The sequence below is a fragment of the Pelmatolapia mariae genome, linkage group LG6, assembly GCF_036321145.2.
Source record: "Pelmatolapia mariae isolate MD_Pm_ZW linkage group LG6, Pm_UMD_F_2, whole genome shotgun sequence".
NCBI classification, from domain to species: domain Eukaryota; kingdom Metazoa; phylum Chordata; class Actinopteri; order Cichliformes; family Cichlidae; genus Pelmatolapia; species Pelmatolapia mariae.
In genome coordinates this window covers 41,044,863-41,059,772 of record NC_086232.1, presented here as the reverse complement: position 1 = coordinate 41,059,772, position 14,910 = coordinate 41,044,863, and the positions used below count along the sequence as shown (strand labels likewise).

The 14,910-nt window shown below is 41.7% G+C and overlaps 2 protein-coding genes across 5 annotated transcripts; one reads left to right on the top strand and one right to left on the bottom strand.

Moving 5' to 3' along the window:
* Positions 1-1,292: 1,292 nt before the first annotated feature.
* On the bottom strand, positions 1,293-6,304 carry LOC134628774 (group XIIB secretory phospholipase A2-like protein). Its single transcript, XM_063475538.1, has 5 exons — positions 6,241-6,304; positions 4,910-5,178; positions 3,158-3,246; positions 1,619-1,784; positions 1,293-1,485 (listed from the first exon to the last, which is right to left on the bottom strand). The coding sequence occupies exons 2-5, from the start codon at positions 5,175-5,177 to the stop codon at positions 1,367-1,369; spliced, it is 642 nt and encodes a 213-aa protein (XP_063331608.1). The 5' UTR covers position 5,178; positions 6,241-6,304; the 3' UTR covers positions 1,293-1,366.
* A 2,020-nt stretch (positions 6,305-8,324) lies between these two features.
* Positions 8,325-14,677, top strand: LOC134628773 (zinc finger CCCH domain-containing protein 6-like). Of its 4 annotated transcripts, none has more exons than XM_065471275.1 (10): positions 8,325-8,609; positions 8,724-8,790; positions 9,683-9,982; positions 10,214-10,324; positions 10,424-10,744; positions 10,848-10,984; positions 11,282-12,798; positions 12,882-12,974; positions 13,067-13,140; positions 13,969-14,677. In XM_065471275.1, the coding sequence occupies exons 6-10, from the start codon at positions 10,938-10,940 to the stop codon at positions 14,287-14,289; spliced, it is 2,052 nt and encodes a 683-aa protein (XP_065327347.1). In that variant the 5' UTR covers positions 8,325-8,609; positions 8,724-8,790; positions 9,683-9,982; positions 10,214-10,324; positions 10,424-10,744; positions 10,848-10,937; the 3' UTR covers positions 14,290-14,677. The 4 variants fall into 4 exon arrangements, with proteins under 4 accessions (XP_065327347.1, XP_065327346.1, XP_063331605.1 ...); XM_065471274.1 differs by having other exon boundaries at positions 8,325-8,646; XM_063475535.1 differs by having other exon boundaries at positions 8,325-8,646; positions 10,214-10,328.
* Positions 14,678-14,910: the final 233 nt, after the last annotated feature.

Genomic DNA, 14,910 nt, shown 5'->3' with positions numbered 1-14,910 from the left:
AAATGCAAGTCTAAAAAACCCGACATTTTTAATTGTTTCTTAAAAGAGGCCACCGAGTCCACAGACCTACAGCAGCTGCACAACCACACTTTGAGACATACAGAGGAGGGTAAAAGTTCCTAAATAACATAAATTGCAGCTGATGGTGGAAGGATCCTCCGGCTTTTTATATAGCGCCACCTTCAGGTCTAATTATCTGTTTTTCACATGATGCTGAACATGGTCTTTCATAAAGGAAGTAACCTGAGTCTCTTGAGTTGTGTTCATGTTCGGGGAAGGTTTGGATGAGGCTTGAGTTACTTTGGAACTGGTTAACAAGTGGCCTGAGATGAAGAAAGCATAAAAAAAATCCAAGGCACTCACATTGTGAATAAAATTGAGAATACCTTTATAATCACAGCATAGTCGTGTTTGACCTGAAGTGTTTCAGCACACAAGACTTTATCAGTAAATTAAGATGAAAACTGAGATAAATGTGCTCTTTGTGTTAAAACTCTTCTGGCCTCCCAGAGAGAAGGACAAAGGCACATTTGACGTCCATTATCTAGGTAATAAAGACCCCCTGCACCGTGAGTAACAATGTAATTGCTTCATTACTAGTGTCTGTAATGCGATTGCATTGGTGTAATTTTTCACTGCTCATGCAGAATCATATTACTGCCTGACCAAAAAAATGTAATGTGATTACAGTAGCAAGCTACACCTAGCACTACTGGCTAATACATGTGTGAAAACATCTGTCCAGTCCTTCAGTGTGCAAAGCAAATGATGGAACGACAAAAGGTTTAGTGTTTATCTCTGAAACTGTTTTTAATGCAAATGAAATTCAGTTCACGTCAGTTCTATTTATACAGCACCAATTCTCTACAACAGTCGCCTCAAGGTGCTTTATATTGTACGGTAAAGACCCGACAATGTTAGAAAGAAACTCCAACGATCCCACGAAAGTCTGTGAGCAAGCACTTGGTGACAGTGGGAAGGAAAAACTCCCTTTTAACAGGAAGAAACTTCATGTACATACAGACAAAATTTCTCCTGTATTTTATGGCTTGAAATAGTGGCTGACTTTGTCAGTAATGCACCATCAAATAAAAGAATTACATTTATCTTTTAATAACATTTAGCAGTGGCAGCTGTGTGCTGTGAACCAGTTACTGTCTCTGAAACACCGTCATGTGACAGACTGTTTTAAACCAACACTACACGTACACAAATACAGTTTTCATAAGGAATTCAAAAAAGATAAAAGCAAGAACTTCCTAATAAATTACTCCACCTTTACAACACCACAACTCGGAGCAAAATCACCCGGGAATGTGGTGGCTGCTGACGCTGTTTTATAAATACAGAAGATCCTGTTGTTCATCTAAAGTTCGTCCTTCTCCTCTCCCGGGCAGTAGCATGCTGCCCTCTGACTGTTCATGTACGGCCTGCAGCCTAAAGTCCACACTGTGTTGAAGAAGGTGTCTGCTACAGTTTCACATGCTGAGAAATTAGAAACACGACAGGTATCAACAGAAGGTGACGTACTCAGATTACAGTCAGACCTTATCAATGATTAAAATATCATGAAGAAGAACATGACAATGCATGAAAGGAAGGTTAAAATATTACTGACTTTCCACTTTGGACACGAAGCCGAGGCTCTTCTTGAGGTCTGAGCAGATGCTGTGGAGGCACCAGCGGAACTTGGAGTCGCAGCGATACTTGTTGGAGCCGCAGGTGTCGTAACACATATCCAGCTGGTTGCAGCACTTAGTCATGGCAGGGATGCCCATGTCCATCTGACACACAGCAGGAAAGATCAATGTGTTTGTGTACAAGTGCAGGCCTCACACTGGATAATGATTGAACATTATTAGCAGGAGGAGCTGCATCAGAGATAGGTTTGTTGTTTGTTCTGAGATCAGGTTTTATTTTGTTTTCATCGGACAAGTTTTTACAGCACTGCTGTCGCCTCTCTGTGTGGACTTTTTGTGTACTTTTTTATTACATAAACACAGTAATATTTCTTTAGTAAACACCTCAGATGCTTTTAGATTGAGAGCCTTTATTAAAGGTGGAGTTCACCCTATTTTTCCTCCAGTCTACTTGCATGCACTCCTGTTTTTCCCAAGTTCTCCTGGATTTTAAAAGCATCTCCCACAGCCTCCTGCTTTGCTGTTCCTTCATGGAAACTCCACTAATTAATAGCTGTAATATACAGTAGGTGTTGGCATGTATGTAGTGTATGCCTGTTTCTATACAGATGTGCATATAATACTTTGCAGACAGAGCCTTCCTCCTGTCTTAACTGCTGTCACTTCATCACTTCACTTCTTTAATTAGAAGACACAGTAAAGATGTAGACTTTAGCAGACACCAATAAATAAATAAATAAATAATGCTGAACTGAGCGTCATGCGTCGCTCGTCAGATGCACAGTAGGAGTTGTTTTCTTCAGTAGAGCTGAGCAGACATTTAGCTCCCAGAATCAATTTGCTTTAAGGGGAACAGTGTAAAAATCACAAGTCTCCTGTTTCCAGCTGTGCTGAAGTAACATAACAAGCTGGAAGCAATTTTTCATCAAAACGAGATTTCCTCCGAGCTGCACAAATGAACACAGCGTTGTAAAAAACAGGGATAAGACAAAATATTAAGTGTACACAGCTCAGTTATGGAAAAAGTCACATATTTTTGTTTTATTACCAATAATACTCAGAAACTCTCCTGTCACCCAAACCACTCCTGGAGTTTGATGCATAAATGTTTGCTCTTTTTAATTTAAGGTTTGCTCTCTTGCTGTTTGTTCATCTGTTTTGGTGCCTGCCCCACCGTGTGGAGCTCAATCCCCCAAAGATATGTACGAGCAACACACTAACAATGTTTCTAAAATCATGTCCTGGTTACTGAAAATGTGTAGAAACAGAGCAGAGGCTTCTAACGTTCAAGATTCACAGAGAGACACATGAAGTCTAAAGAAGACGAAGCTCCAGCAGCTCTTGAAACTGGCTTACACTTTTTCTAATTAGAAGCAAATGCTCATTACTCTCTATGGGGCCTCGATTGTCCTCCACCCAAACTCTATAAGCGCCTTGTGAAGATGGATCCAGCTTTTCATAACAGTATTGATGATATTTCCAAAGAAATTTGCTCTAAACAGACAGAAGAGGCCTACCCCTTCTGGAATAGGAAGACCGAAGAAGTAGGAGCTACATCCATTTGGTTCTGGCATCTGGTAGCCCGAACGAGGAACAGGAGCTTTACCTGAGGGAGAAATAACAATAAATAAATAAATTGATTAAAATTAATTAAAATGTAGGTCATGTTTTGCAACAGGCCAGCAGGACTGTGCTGGGCTCTGTTTGATACCCCCGTGGATTTAAAATAGATCCATGTTTGCACATCACTTGATGTTTGACCCAGTCAGCACATAAAACCTCTCCTATCAGAGTTCACAGTCCATTTCCAGGCTCAGATAACAACCATGACAAATATCAGAGTGTACAAGACCTGCCTGAATAAATCCTATTAGCTCTGAGAGAAGGAGGTGATTAAGAAGTTATCAAGTGAGATAACTGACAGAGTGACAGAGGAAGATCTGCAAAAGCTGTGCGTACATACTTACTAACTGGGCACATTTGTAATCAGCTGATTTGTGTTTATTAGAAATATCATAAGATGGAATTACTGGAATTGGATTACTGGAATCATGATCGTATTCATAAAGGGTTCAGTTTTAGGGCATTCTTACAATTAAAAGAGCTGGCTGTTCAAAGGTGAAGAGCGGCCTTGTTCAAGTTTTAAATAATAAACGCTTCAAAAAAGGAGGCAGAGTTCGTTTAAGACCGTTGTCTGCTTGCTCGAAGGTGACTACCAGAGACAGAGACTCTCCAACATGCAAGAACGTGTAAGAACGTGGGGCGCCAGTCTGGAACAATTTCAGAGTAATGTCCACAACATTAAATCTTGAAGACTTAGATTATCATTAAAACATTCAGAGAATCTGGAGGGAAGGGGCAAAGTTGAACATCATCTGCTGTCTTCTTTGGGACAGAGCACGTTTAAAATGGACTGAGGCCAAGATAAAAACTCTTCTGTGGTCAGATTCATCAAAATGTGACATTATTTTTAGAAAACATGGATGCCGTGTCCTCCACACTATAGAGGACAGGACTGTCTGGTTTGTTCAGTCATCAGTGCTCAGTCCTAAAGCTCTGACACTTGGGCGCATCAGTGGCTTTGGATCTGGCAGCTTGCACATCTGGAAAAGCACCATGAATACTGAAAGGTATCGACAGGTTATAGAGAAACACATGCTCCCCCATCAGGATGACGCCTTTTTCAGGGAAGGCCAAGCATATTTCAGCAAAACAACGCTAAACCACAAGCTGTTCCAGCAGCATGGCTTCGGGTGCTGAACTGCCAACCTTTCTATGATTTGTTCCTGCCACCAAATTAACATGAACTTAACATTTTTCTCAAAATGTTGCATTTTGTCAGTTTAAAAATGTGTAACGTTCAGCTTCAAATGTTCTATTGTGAATATAATAGGAGTTTATGAGATTTACAAATCCTTACATTCTCTTGTTATGTACACCTTACTCAGCTTTTCAAACTTTTTCAGGATCGGGGATTTAATTTGTCGCTCGTCACAGACCACAGATGAGGGATGACATCATACAGAGCCACCAGTAGAAAAAGCTGCCTGAAACTGAATGTTTAGAGCAGCCTGAAGCGTTTTATATTTGCTGACCTCATAATTTGAAACTCTGACCATTTCCAGTGCAGGTATCCAGCTTTGCTGTATATCAATAATTTTACTTATGTATGCTTTTTATTATAAAGGCCCTACAATAATACAAACACAGATGCATACATGGCCTTATACCAGACTATGTAATACCACATGTTCACCAAGCAGACCTACCAAATCTGCAGCGGTATTGGCACACTCCGTCACGTCCGCCCATGAACTCCAGCATGGAGTCAAAGTATCCGCCGACGGCCTCAAAGCTGCCACGGAGGGTCCCCAGTCCCCAGTCCCCATCTTCATCCTCTCCCTGTGTGCTGTCAGCTGCTTGGCCCTGTGCGGGTGGTGCATTTGCTGGGTCTCCGGCCTCCTGACTGAGAGCGCTGTGGATGAACAGGCCCAGCAGGAGCAGCAGGACGGGAGCGAGAAGAGTCCAGCGGGTCATCCTGTGATACAGCTCAGTGTGAGCAGAGAGTTCAGAGAGTGAGGGAGCGACACTCAGTGAGGTAATACTGAAACCGTCTGCGTGACCTGAACTTTAAACCTGACTCAGGGATGGCCTCATATGTGGAGGAACAAAGTCCGGCTTCTATCTCATCTTTTTAGCATATCTGAACTTGTGCTATTCCTGTTGACGGATGACAAAGTGTGTTTGTTCAGTAGCTCACACAAGGTGATCCAATCACACACAAAGCAGACGCATTAAACACGGGGTCTGGGGGTCTTCCTCTGAGAATTTCAGAGAATCAAACACTTACATTCCCTCCACTGTGTTAGATTTTTATGCAACAATTTATATATAATTTATATATTTTCTGTATCATAGATGTGATAGAAATATCAGGAATATACTGCAAAGATGATCCTTCTACCTCTTTGATGGCTGTTTTACCAACATGTAAAAACATAATTTCTCTGCTTCCATGTTTTTTCAATTTATTTTGATAGATATACAGAAAGAAAATTAAAACACAGGAGGAAAATATATGAATAGATCCTAAATATTGAAAGGCGATGTTAGAGTGAAGTGTTTTGAAATTGTCATTTGTGCAAGAATATGTAACCATTGCTTGTAAAATGTTTCTTGCGGCTTCTGTTACATAAGATGTAACAGAAGATGCATAAGATGAGAGAAGCTGTCTCTAACTTTCCGTTGCACATTTAGAAACCACAAGTTCCTGTTTTTGTAAGGTGCAAGTCTGTTCACTTTCGCTTTTCTGCATGGCTTGTACACATGTTAGTTTGTGAAAGATCACACTCTGTATGGGGACGACTGGAAAGTTTGACAAAAGTCATGGCTTGTATGGCATGGCGAGGGGCCACACACACACACACACACATCCTTGCATACATACACACACACACACACACACACTCGCTCAGAGACGCTTGCCTTAAACTGTCACGTGGATAACTGAACTGTTTGTAACCACTGGTGTCAATAAAAGAGGCACAGAGGGAAGTCAGGTTTGGAGTTGCTTGGATGGGCGAGTGGCAGCACTGCTCACCTCGGTGCTCGGCAAGAAACCAGTTGAGCTCTGAGTGTCTGCTTTGTCCGCAGTGACAGATCTCTGAGACAGCGAGGTCTGTGAGTTTAGACCTAACAGGCGATGTGTCCACTTGCACACCTGCCTTTAGTTGGTGCTGTGAGAGCAGTTTATTTGACAGGAAAAAGACACAGAAAACAAAGTTAAAGATAAAAGGGGCTAATACATTTTTAAATCTATTATTAATATTTTAGTACATGTGTTCCTGCCCCCCTATGAGCCTGACCTGGATAAGAGTCTAACAGAACGGCTGGATAGAGACAACCTCTCTACTTTTAAGAGGCTTCATTATCTATCTGCAGTATGAGTAATTGATGTTCATCCCTGCAATATACACTTTATTTAACAGCTATGACAGTCACAGTTTTCTTTAAAAACGCTGTTTTCTTACTGTTCAGTGCACTGAACAACATCGACAGTAATTACAGAATATATATGTCTATATATATATAATCAATTTATTTAATCGGTTAATTTCATTTAAAACATTCAATAAATGCATAAATGCATTTTTATTTAATAGTTATGGTGTATTTGGTTACTTCATTTTGGCACTCATGGCTCTCCATAAAACAAAGAGAGGACTGTGAGATTAACTGTAATGAAAACTCATTTTGAAATAAATCACCAGTGCTGCCGGTGTGTAATGGCATTTGATGCTTTAAAGCAGCAAAACGCAAATTTGCTTATTTCCACAAATTCCTCTCATTATTATAATAAAACTAACACCAGGAATAATATTTAACATCTTCAAACCTTATAGCAAAATCCTGACATGGGCATGGACTTTGGCGTTGAAAGTGTGAAAGGACCTGCAAAAAGAGAGAAAAGGAGACTGTGGCTCTGTTTGTTAATTGTGGTTTTAATTATAAGGCGGTGGAGGAAATGTCAGTAGTGGTGGACAATCTCTGGAAATGTGTCACAAATGGTAAATGGCCTGCATTTGTATAGCACTTTACTTAGTCCCTAAGGACCCCAAAGCGCTTTACACTACATTCAGTCATTCACCCATTCACACACACATTCACACACTGGTGATTACACAATTAAAATTCTTATGGAAAAAAAGAAAAATGTTAAAGCAAGTTGTATGAATAGAATACCAGGCTGTAGTAGAGAGACATTTAAGAGTTGTATGGAAGAAAATTTAACACAAAAGCTGTTTTTTGCACATTTTATTTGACTACTTGGACCTTTTATTTTTTGCATGGTTGATGATGATTTCAATTCCATTTTTTTGTAGCATGTGTGCTTTTGTTATGTGTTTTTTGTCAATAAGCCTTTTCCTTTCCCATTTTACAGAGCATGGTCTGATTCCATACGGACTCCGGCATTTAAGTATAGATGTAATCTATATTGAGCTGGAGTTAATATTTTTGGCCAGGTGCTTTACTTGGCACAAGATCTGAGGTTAGGTGGTGGTGTGTAAGTGTTGGTTCAATGCTGTCTAATGTACTGCTTTCTTTGATTCACCTGCGTGATGATGTAAGCCCGCTTCAGTCTTAGTGGATCTGTCTGGCACGCTCACATGCTGACAGTGTTAATTCAATTTTTAAACGTTACCAGTGCTGCAAATGTGCCATAACAACCACTTTTAAACTGTCACCTCTGTCTGGTCTTTATGATGCTCAGCTCTTCTTCATCTTTCCTGCTCTCTTGATTTCCCATCAACCTGCTGGACTCCTTGAACCTCTGAGACCAGGGTTGGACCAGTTAAACTGAATTGTCAACTATCTTACATACTTCATAACATCATGGTTTTAATAATGTATCTTACATTTTAAAAAAGTAACAAAGGTGGATAACTCAGATTGCACTGATTGTTTATTTCAGTATCTCTGTGAGAGACAGTCTAACACACTTGGCTTGGTATTTTATATTATTGTCCTATCAAATATGGCAAATAACTTCAAAAATGCGCTGTTATTACAAGATCTTGTTAACACAAGACGATACAAATCTTCACCGCTAGGCGGCGACAAGCGTCCGTAGCGTAACCCACCCTGTCGCATGGAAGTGACGTGGAGTGAAGTAAATATCGAGCACGGAATTAAATGTGAACGTTGAAGAACGTGCTGTGATGTACACATGCGAAACCCCGATCGCTGGAGCGACCTCTGATAAAGTGATCCGCGTGAAGGCGTAAAGTGAAAGACGTTTATTTCCTGTTTGTGTTTGTTAGCGCGCACCCCGCGTGCACGTGGCTGTTTGTTTTTCAATTTTGGACCTTTATAACTCCGGACCGAGCTCTGTACACACGGAGACGCACATTACTAGGAGTAAGATGGCTTTTTCGAACCTGTTCTCGAGGCTCTCCGCTGTGGATGAAGGTGTGAAGAGTGCGGGCCAGCCTGCCGTCACGCAGCGGTATTTAATGAAAGTTTACCGGGGTTAGATCTGTTTTTATGGCCTCCTCTTCATCACTCACTCTCTCTGTTTGGCAGGAATGAGACTGGGGGAGGTGGGAGAAAGAGGAAAACTCAGTGCGAGCTGTTTGGATCTCACAAAAAGGTGAGCTAACCTTGGCATTAAGGTTTGACATAATAACACATTAAAACAAAAATATTTAGTTTGTCATAATTTGTGTTCAAACCATCCTGTTCCTACGACAGCCAATCGTAAGAGAGTTGCTTAAAAACAGGAGGGTCAGTGTCAGGTAAACACTGCTTCTTTTAATGTATCATGATGTAGATCTGTTCGCTTCATCAATCAGTGACCTCCAGCTTCCACTGGTGGGCTTGGCATCAAAGTGCTGAGGGGTTAGTATCAAATGTGTGGTAGCTGGGATGAGAATTAGTTTCTCCTTTATGAGTAAAGGAAAGAGGAGATAGGAGAAGAATTGGGGAAGCACTGGCAGTGATGCTGTAGACCAGGGGTGTCGAAGTCCAGGCCTCGAGGGCTGGTGTCCTGCAGGTTTTAGATAATACCCAGGGTCAACACACCTGAATCAAATGATTAGTTCATTACCAGACCTATGGAGAGCTTCAAGACATGTTGAGGAGGTAATTTAGCCTTTAAATCAGCTGTTTTGGATGAAGGGCACATCTAAAACCTGCAGGACACCGGCCCTCGAGGCCTGGAGTTCGACACCTGTGCTGTAGACGCTCTGTTTTGGTGAAGGGACAGCTGTGCTGTAGGCAGTCACTGAAGGAGTGGTGACAGTGGTGGTAAGGAGCTTCCTGAAGAGTGTCTGGTTTGCGTGATCTCTCGCTGTTCAACAACATGCAGGATAAGGGAAGAGCTTGAAAAGTGCTATAAAATGAACATCTGGTGTAAAACTCTACCAACCTACCTGCTGTGGTGACCCTTTGTGACCAAGGAGCAGCTGGTAGCTGCTAATAAAATAAAATGTAGAACTTTTTTTTTTTAATATCAAATTTTTATGTGTTTATGTTTTTTGCAGAAGCCGTGTGTCCAAGCCCAGGGACCCAAAACTCGAAGTAACGTCAAAGCTCATAACACAAAGGACAAAGGGCGTTTAATGCAGAACAGCGATGGTGAGCAAAGACTGAGCAAAGGCTTCAGTAACAGAGGCCGTCAATCTCAAAGGCAGAAACATCTGAAGAAGAAGAAGGATGGACAGAAAGGTCCATATCATCACAAGGAGGGACAGAGAGGGAGATTTTTCCGTGGACAAGGAAGACCGATGTCTGGGAGAGGTGGGAGAGTCGGAAGAGCCGGTGGACATGAAAATGACATGATGGTAAGCAAGACTTTGGGATGCCTTTAATGACAAACGCCATCCACCATCAGCTGGTTAGAGCTGCAGCAGCTTGAGTTTATGATGGATTGGCTCGCCAGTTCATGTCATGCCATCAGTACAAACAGATACTTGGATCTTTCAGCATTAGTTGGAATATTTATTGAAGCGGACACATTAATTCAAATAATCCTTCAGTGGCATCAAATTTAACTTGTGTCTCCTTTCTTTTAGGATGTTCAAGTGAAGCCAAGGTTCATGACTCAGGAGTTCAAGGACCAGAATGCGCTGTTGGTGGACGGGCGGTTACTTTGTCGACATTTTCTTTACGGACGATGCATAAAGGCAGGTTGTATCACAGCTGGTTATTTAACTTTACCTGAATCTCTTTTTTCAGACTGCAAAAATGAAAAAAATGTGCTTTCTTTCCTTTCCTGGATACAGGCTGAGAGTTGCCAGCTGGAGCATATTCAGGGTTACAACGATCTCATCAAAGAAGTCTGTAAATTTTACATCCAAGGCTTCTGCACAAAAGGGGAGAGCTGTCCGTACATGCACAATATCCTTTGATATACTGTCGTAAGCTGCCACAAACACATCTCATTAACCAAATGAAAGTTGTTGGCTGGCTTATATTTCCTATACCAAGCTGCACAGTCCTTTCCTTGCAAGTTTTTCCACAGAAAAGGAAAATGCTATCAAGGAGAAGACTGCAGGTTTTCCCATGAGCCGCTTACTGACATCACTGGAAAACTGTTGGATGAGGTGTGCATGGAGAAGTCAGGCATGAAAATGCTCTCAAAATGTTTTGCATGCATTGCTTTGTGTTGAAATCAAAATGTAAATGCTTTGCTTCTTTTCACTGCAGTTATTAAAACGGCAACGTGACCTCTCTGAACTTGCAAAAAATGCTGAGCAGGAGCCTTTGGGACAGCCGGCGAGCAAAGAGGAGGCAGGAATGACAGAAACAAACGGGACCCCAAGTGTTCTCATGGACCCGCTCAGGTACCTCTGAATTTAAACATGTCCTCATCCTTACGTGCAGTAAGTGTAATTAAAGGATTAGTTCATAAATATGAGACAGACGACACAGGAGACGGGCTTTTATGTTCAGGCATAGACTGTACATAAAAGATGGATTACATTTTCTCTGGACTACAGAGCAGCAGACATTAATCTGAACACACGACTCACTGCTGTATTCTAAGAGGAACTTAAGTTGTTAAGATGCTTTTAGCCTTTAACAGGAATTTTTCTAATAATCCATGCACGTTACCTTCACTGGATATTTTTATTTTTCAGGCCTAACTTTTACCACAGCGCAGATGCAGCTACAGAGGGGGAACCCTCAGTACACCAGATAGAAGAAATGGCCACAGTCACAGATGAAGCTGTTCTTCAGTGTGCAGCAGACACCGCCCGACCTCACAGCCCTTCATCAACCAGCAGTAACCGCCCGGAGCCAGTTTGTTATTCAGTGGAAGCCATGCTTGGACCTCAGCTGTTCAGGTCTTTCCCTATCTTCTATAATACTCCTGAAAGCAAAGAATCTACTACTCCTGCTGCAGAGACCACCTCCGAGGCCACTTTAGGCTCCACGACACCAAAGGAAGTTCCCTACTCGGTTGACGCTGTCCTCAGGTCCTTAAAGTCAGTGGAAAATTCAACCCTTAGCCAAAGACCTACCGCTTCAAGTGTAAAAACTGAGGAAATCCCGGATCCTCTCTTAAGTTCACAACATCAAATACAAAAAGTCTCACTGAGTACCAAACATGAGCCAAACAAACCCCCCAAGAAAATGTACAAGAGCCTGTCTTCTCGACAAGCGCACGGCAGCCTGATTTCTAGCTCTGATCTTACTCTTTCCTCTGGTACTCAGAAGCAATGTGGAGCTATACCAGAGTCCCTGAAATCTGCTGAAATGGTTTTACATGAAGTTAAACTGGAGCGTTTGCATCCTCCTGTTATAGATGAAGATAATCCTGCATCTTCCAAAAGCAAATCAGACATGAAAGAAAGCTCACAGCTTCCTACAGATAACACCTGTCCTCCCAAACATCTCTCGGGTATTTCTCCCTCTTCAGGTATCGCGGAGTTTAAAAGCAGAACTTCTGCTGCTGTTGAACCTGCAGCTAGCTCCATTAAGACGAGTGACTCTGCAAACATTGCCGTTCATCATTTTGCAGCAAAGCAGCTTGCTGAGATCTCTCGGTACCCAAGAAAGACGAAATCTGTCTTCCAACCCGGTGCACAGAAACGCTGTTCTGCTAAAATGTCACCAGATTGCAGCGGGGAGACTCCAACTCGAGCTGATTGTTCAGCTGGATGTAAAAAGACTCAGAAAATCCCCTTCAGTTACCTTTTTAAAAACCCAATGACTGAGAGCGTGACACCGACACCTGACCCGGTGAGAGCCCCACAGTCTGCACATTTCACCAGCAAAGAAGGACATTTAAAAACTGAAGTCAAACCTGAGAAAACCTCTGCTGCTTCCTTCCTCAGCCTTTTTGCAAACCCCCTCACTGAGACTTTGAGTTTGCCTCCCTGCAGTCAGGCGTCAGCTGAAAGTCCTTTTCAAAGCGTTTCTAATGTAGTGTCGGCTCCTTCGTGCCAGGTCCAAACTGATGTCAAACAAAGTCCTCATAGTTGCTCCACAACCTCTGAAGCTGAGCCTGATCCTGTAAAGCAGCCAGCAGGTCCAGCTTGCAGCATCATGCAGGATTCAATCAAGGAGACTTCCTCCAGTCCAGCTCCGGGTGGTCCAAATCCATCTGAAACTCCGGCACAGCAGCAACTGCCTCACATCTCATCGCCCACAAGTAAGGACGCACTCCACTCGTACAAATAAAAATGCCCAATGTCCATTTGTGTGTCTGAAATGTGCTCTTAACGCCTGCCATAGGAGCGCCTAAGGATTCAGTCCTGAAATCCCTGTTTGTGAGCCTGAGCCCATACCAGGAGGATGGAGAGCAGCGGGGCGGCATTCAGATCAGTGGTGCGTCATTTATTTACGCCCACTAAAAATATTAAATACTTTAAATAAAATTTTAGTGGAATGAAACAGAAATGTTTTTTTTTAAATTTCAGAAATAGAAATGAACAATAAAGGTGGCGTCGGGCACACTTTTGGAAAACAACAGTGTGAAGAAAAGAAGCATCGGGTACGTGAATGCATGTTTAACTTAAAACAGTTTAGGTTTAGGCCACGCCCCCAAACTGACCGACAGAAGCAGAAAGGATCTGCTGTTTTCAAAGAATCAGTGTCAGTTCAAACTGTACTTCTTTATCTGCCAGACTGTTGTAGATGCTCTCTTCAGCCTAATCAGCCTCCACAGGCAGTAATTCTTTACATCGACAAGGTTCCCGTGAGTTCTTCAAAAGTTTTAAAGCCTGAAAAATCAACAAAATTAAGAGCATAAAATGTCTTAAATTTCCCATAAATTTGATGAAAGACTATATTTTTAAGACTGGTGGAAAAATACAGCTTTTAACATAAGTTTTGTTACTGCTCACATTTATTGTCTGTTTATTTTCAGTGGTGTTTGTACACATTTATCTATTTTAAGATTTAGATACGTATGCATTAAGCTAATCTAATAATTGGAGAGAAAAATACAAAATAAAAATGTGACAAAATTGGTCACGTTGGGCTGGCACGGCTGCAGGGCCAACTGTTCAAAATCCAAAAAGGCTTCACCTTTCAGATTATTGTTCATAGGCAGTCAAATATAATACTGCATTTCAGCATTGTTTGGTTAGTATTTAGTTAGTATTTTTCAAATGGTGAGGGGCCCTGTTTGGAGTTGGTGGTGTAATCCTGTCTTGGTTTGTTAGTTGCTGCTGTAAAAAAGCAGTTTGGGCTCTGAAGTCTGTTTATTTCAGCCTTTTAGTGTTCCTGTGAGAGTTTTTACACAGACGCTGATCAGAGATGATTTACACCTGAATATTGTGAGTTTTTTCTATTTATTTCTTTGTGCTCTGCTCCTCAGATGTCCAGCAGTCGGCCCACTGTGAAGGCGTCTGCACGCTCAACAGACGACCAGCTTTCTTTTCAAACTCCTCAGAACTACTCAGAGGTAACAGCTGGGCCGACCCTCAGCAGTCCAGGTGTGACCGAACCTCAGGTTAGAAACTCTGGCACGCACAAGCTGCCACTGGAACCAGCAACACCGGAGATCAACCACCACACCGACCCGAGAGAGACGCACTGCTCTAGGAAAGAAAAGAGGGGGCGTGGGAAGGTGGGGGTGACTCCACTGAAGGACCTTTTTAAGACTCTGGACAGCGCTGTTTTCCACCTGGGACCTTAACGTTAGGTTTCCTCTGTTAGATTCAATCATAGTTAAAATCATACTAGTGATGGGACTGTGAGTGTGTACTAAACCTGCACGTTTGCTTGTTCATCCATGCATCACCAAAGTTTTGACTAAATCATATCGGTGCATCAAACCAGATTATCAGTGTTTGCACAGGCCTGTCAGTCTATTGGGTTTTTTTTTAAATGACACTAAAACTGACACTTTTTTCCTGCAGTGGTTTTTTTTTTTGCTTTGTGATCAGTCACATAACTTTCTTCAGCGTCTGACACATTTGATTAAATCCTGTGTTTTAACAGGCTCATTGTGTGTTATTTTCTTTCTACATTATTTTTATACATTCCTGTGACTTAAATTTAGCTCACTGTAGAGATTTTTTATTAAAAACATGTTTATTTTAATTAAATAATAACCCAAAACACTCATTTGTGCCTCAAACGTTTTGGTAAAGGTGTAAAATCTTCTACTTTGACACTATAAGTAAACTTTATGCATATATTCCAAATTGTCTGGTTTTTAGCATTTGTTGTTTCCATTTTCAGGGAATATTTGCCAGTTTTTTAAAAGTTTTTTTCACAAATAAAATGTTGACAGCATTAGTTCAGGTCATGATTC

Excerpts from the sequence above, each read along its gene's own strand:
- LOC134628774 (XM_063475538.1), bottom strand. The coding sequence starts at position 5,177 with ATGACCCGCTGGACTCTTCTCGCTCCCGTCCTGCTGCTCCTGCTGGGC. Across the intron at positions 3,247-4,909 it reads CCAATACCGCTGCAGATTTG|GTAAAGCTCCTGTTCCTCGT; the intron begins GTAGGTCTGCTT and ends TTTCTCCCTCAG. Across the intron at positions 1,785-3,157 it reads GTCTTCCTATTCCAGAAGGG|ATGGACATGGGCATCCCTGC; the intron begins GTAGGCCTCTTC and ends GCTGTGTGTCAG.
- LOC134628773 (XM_065471275.1), top strand. The coding sequence starts at position 10,938 with ATGACAGAAACAAACGGGACCCCAAGTGTTCTCATGGACCCGCTCAG. Across the intron at positions 12,975-13,066 it reads GGGCGGCATTCAGATCAGTG|AAATAGAAATGAACAATAAA; the intron begins GTGCGTCATTTA and ends TTTAAATTTCAG. Across the intron at positions 13,141-13,968 it reads GTGAAGAAAAGAAGCATCGG|ATGTCCAGCAGTCGGCCCAC; the intron begins GTACGTGAATGC and ends TCTGCTCCTCAG.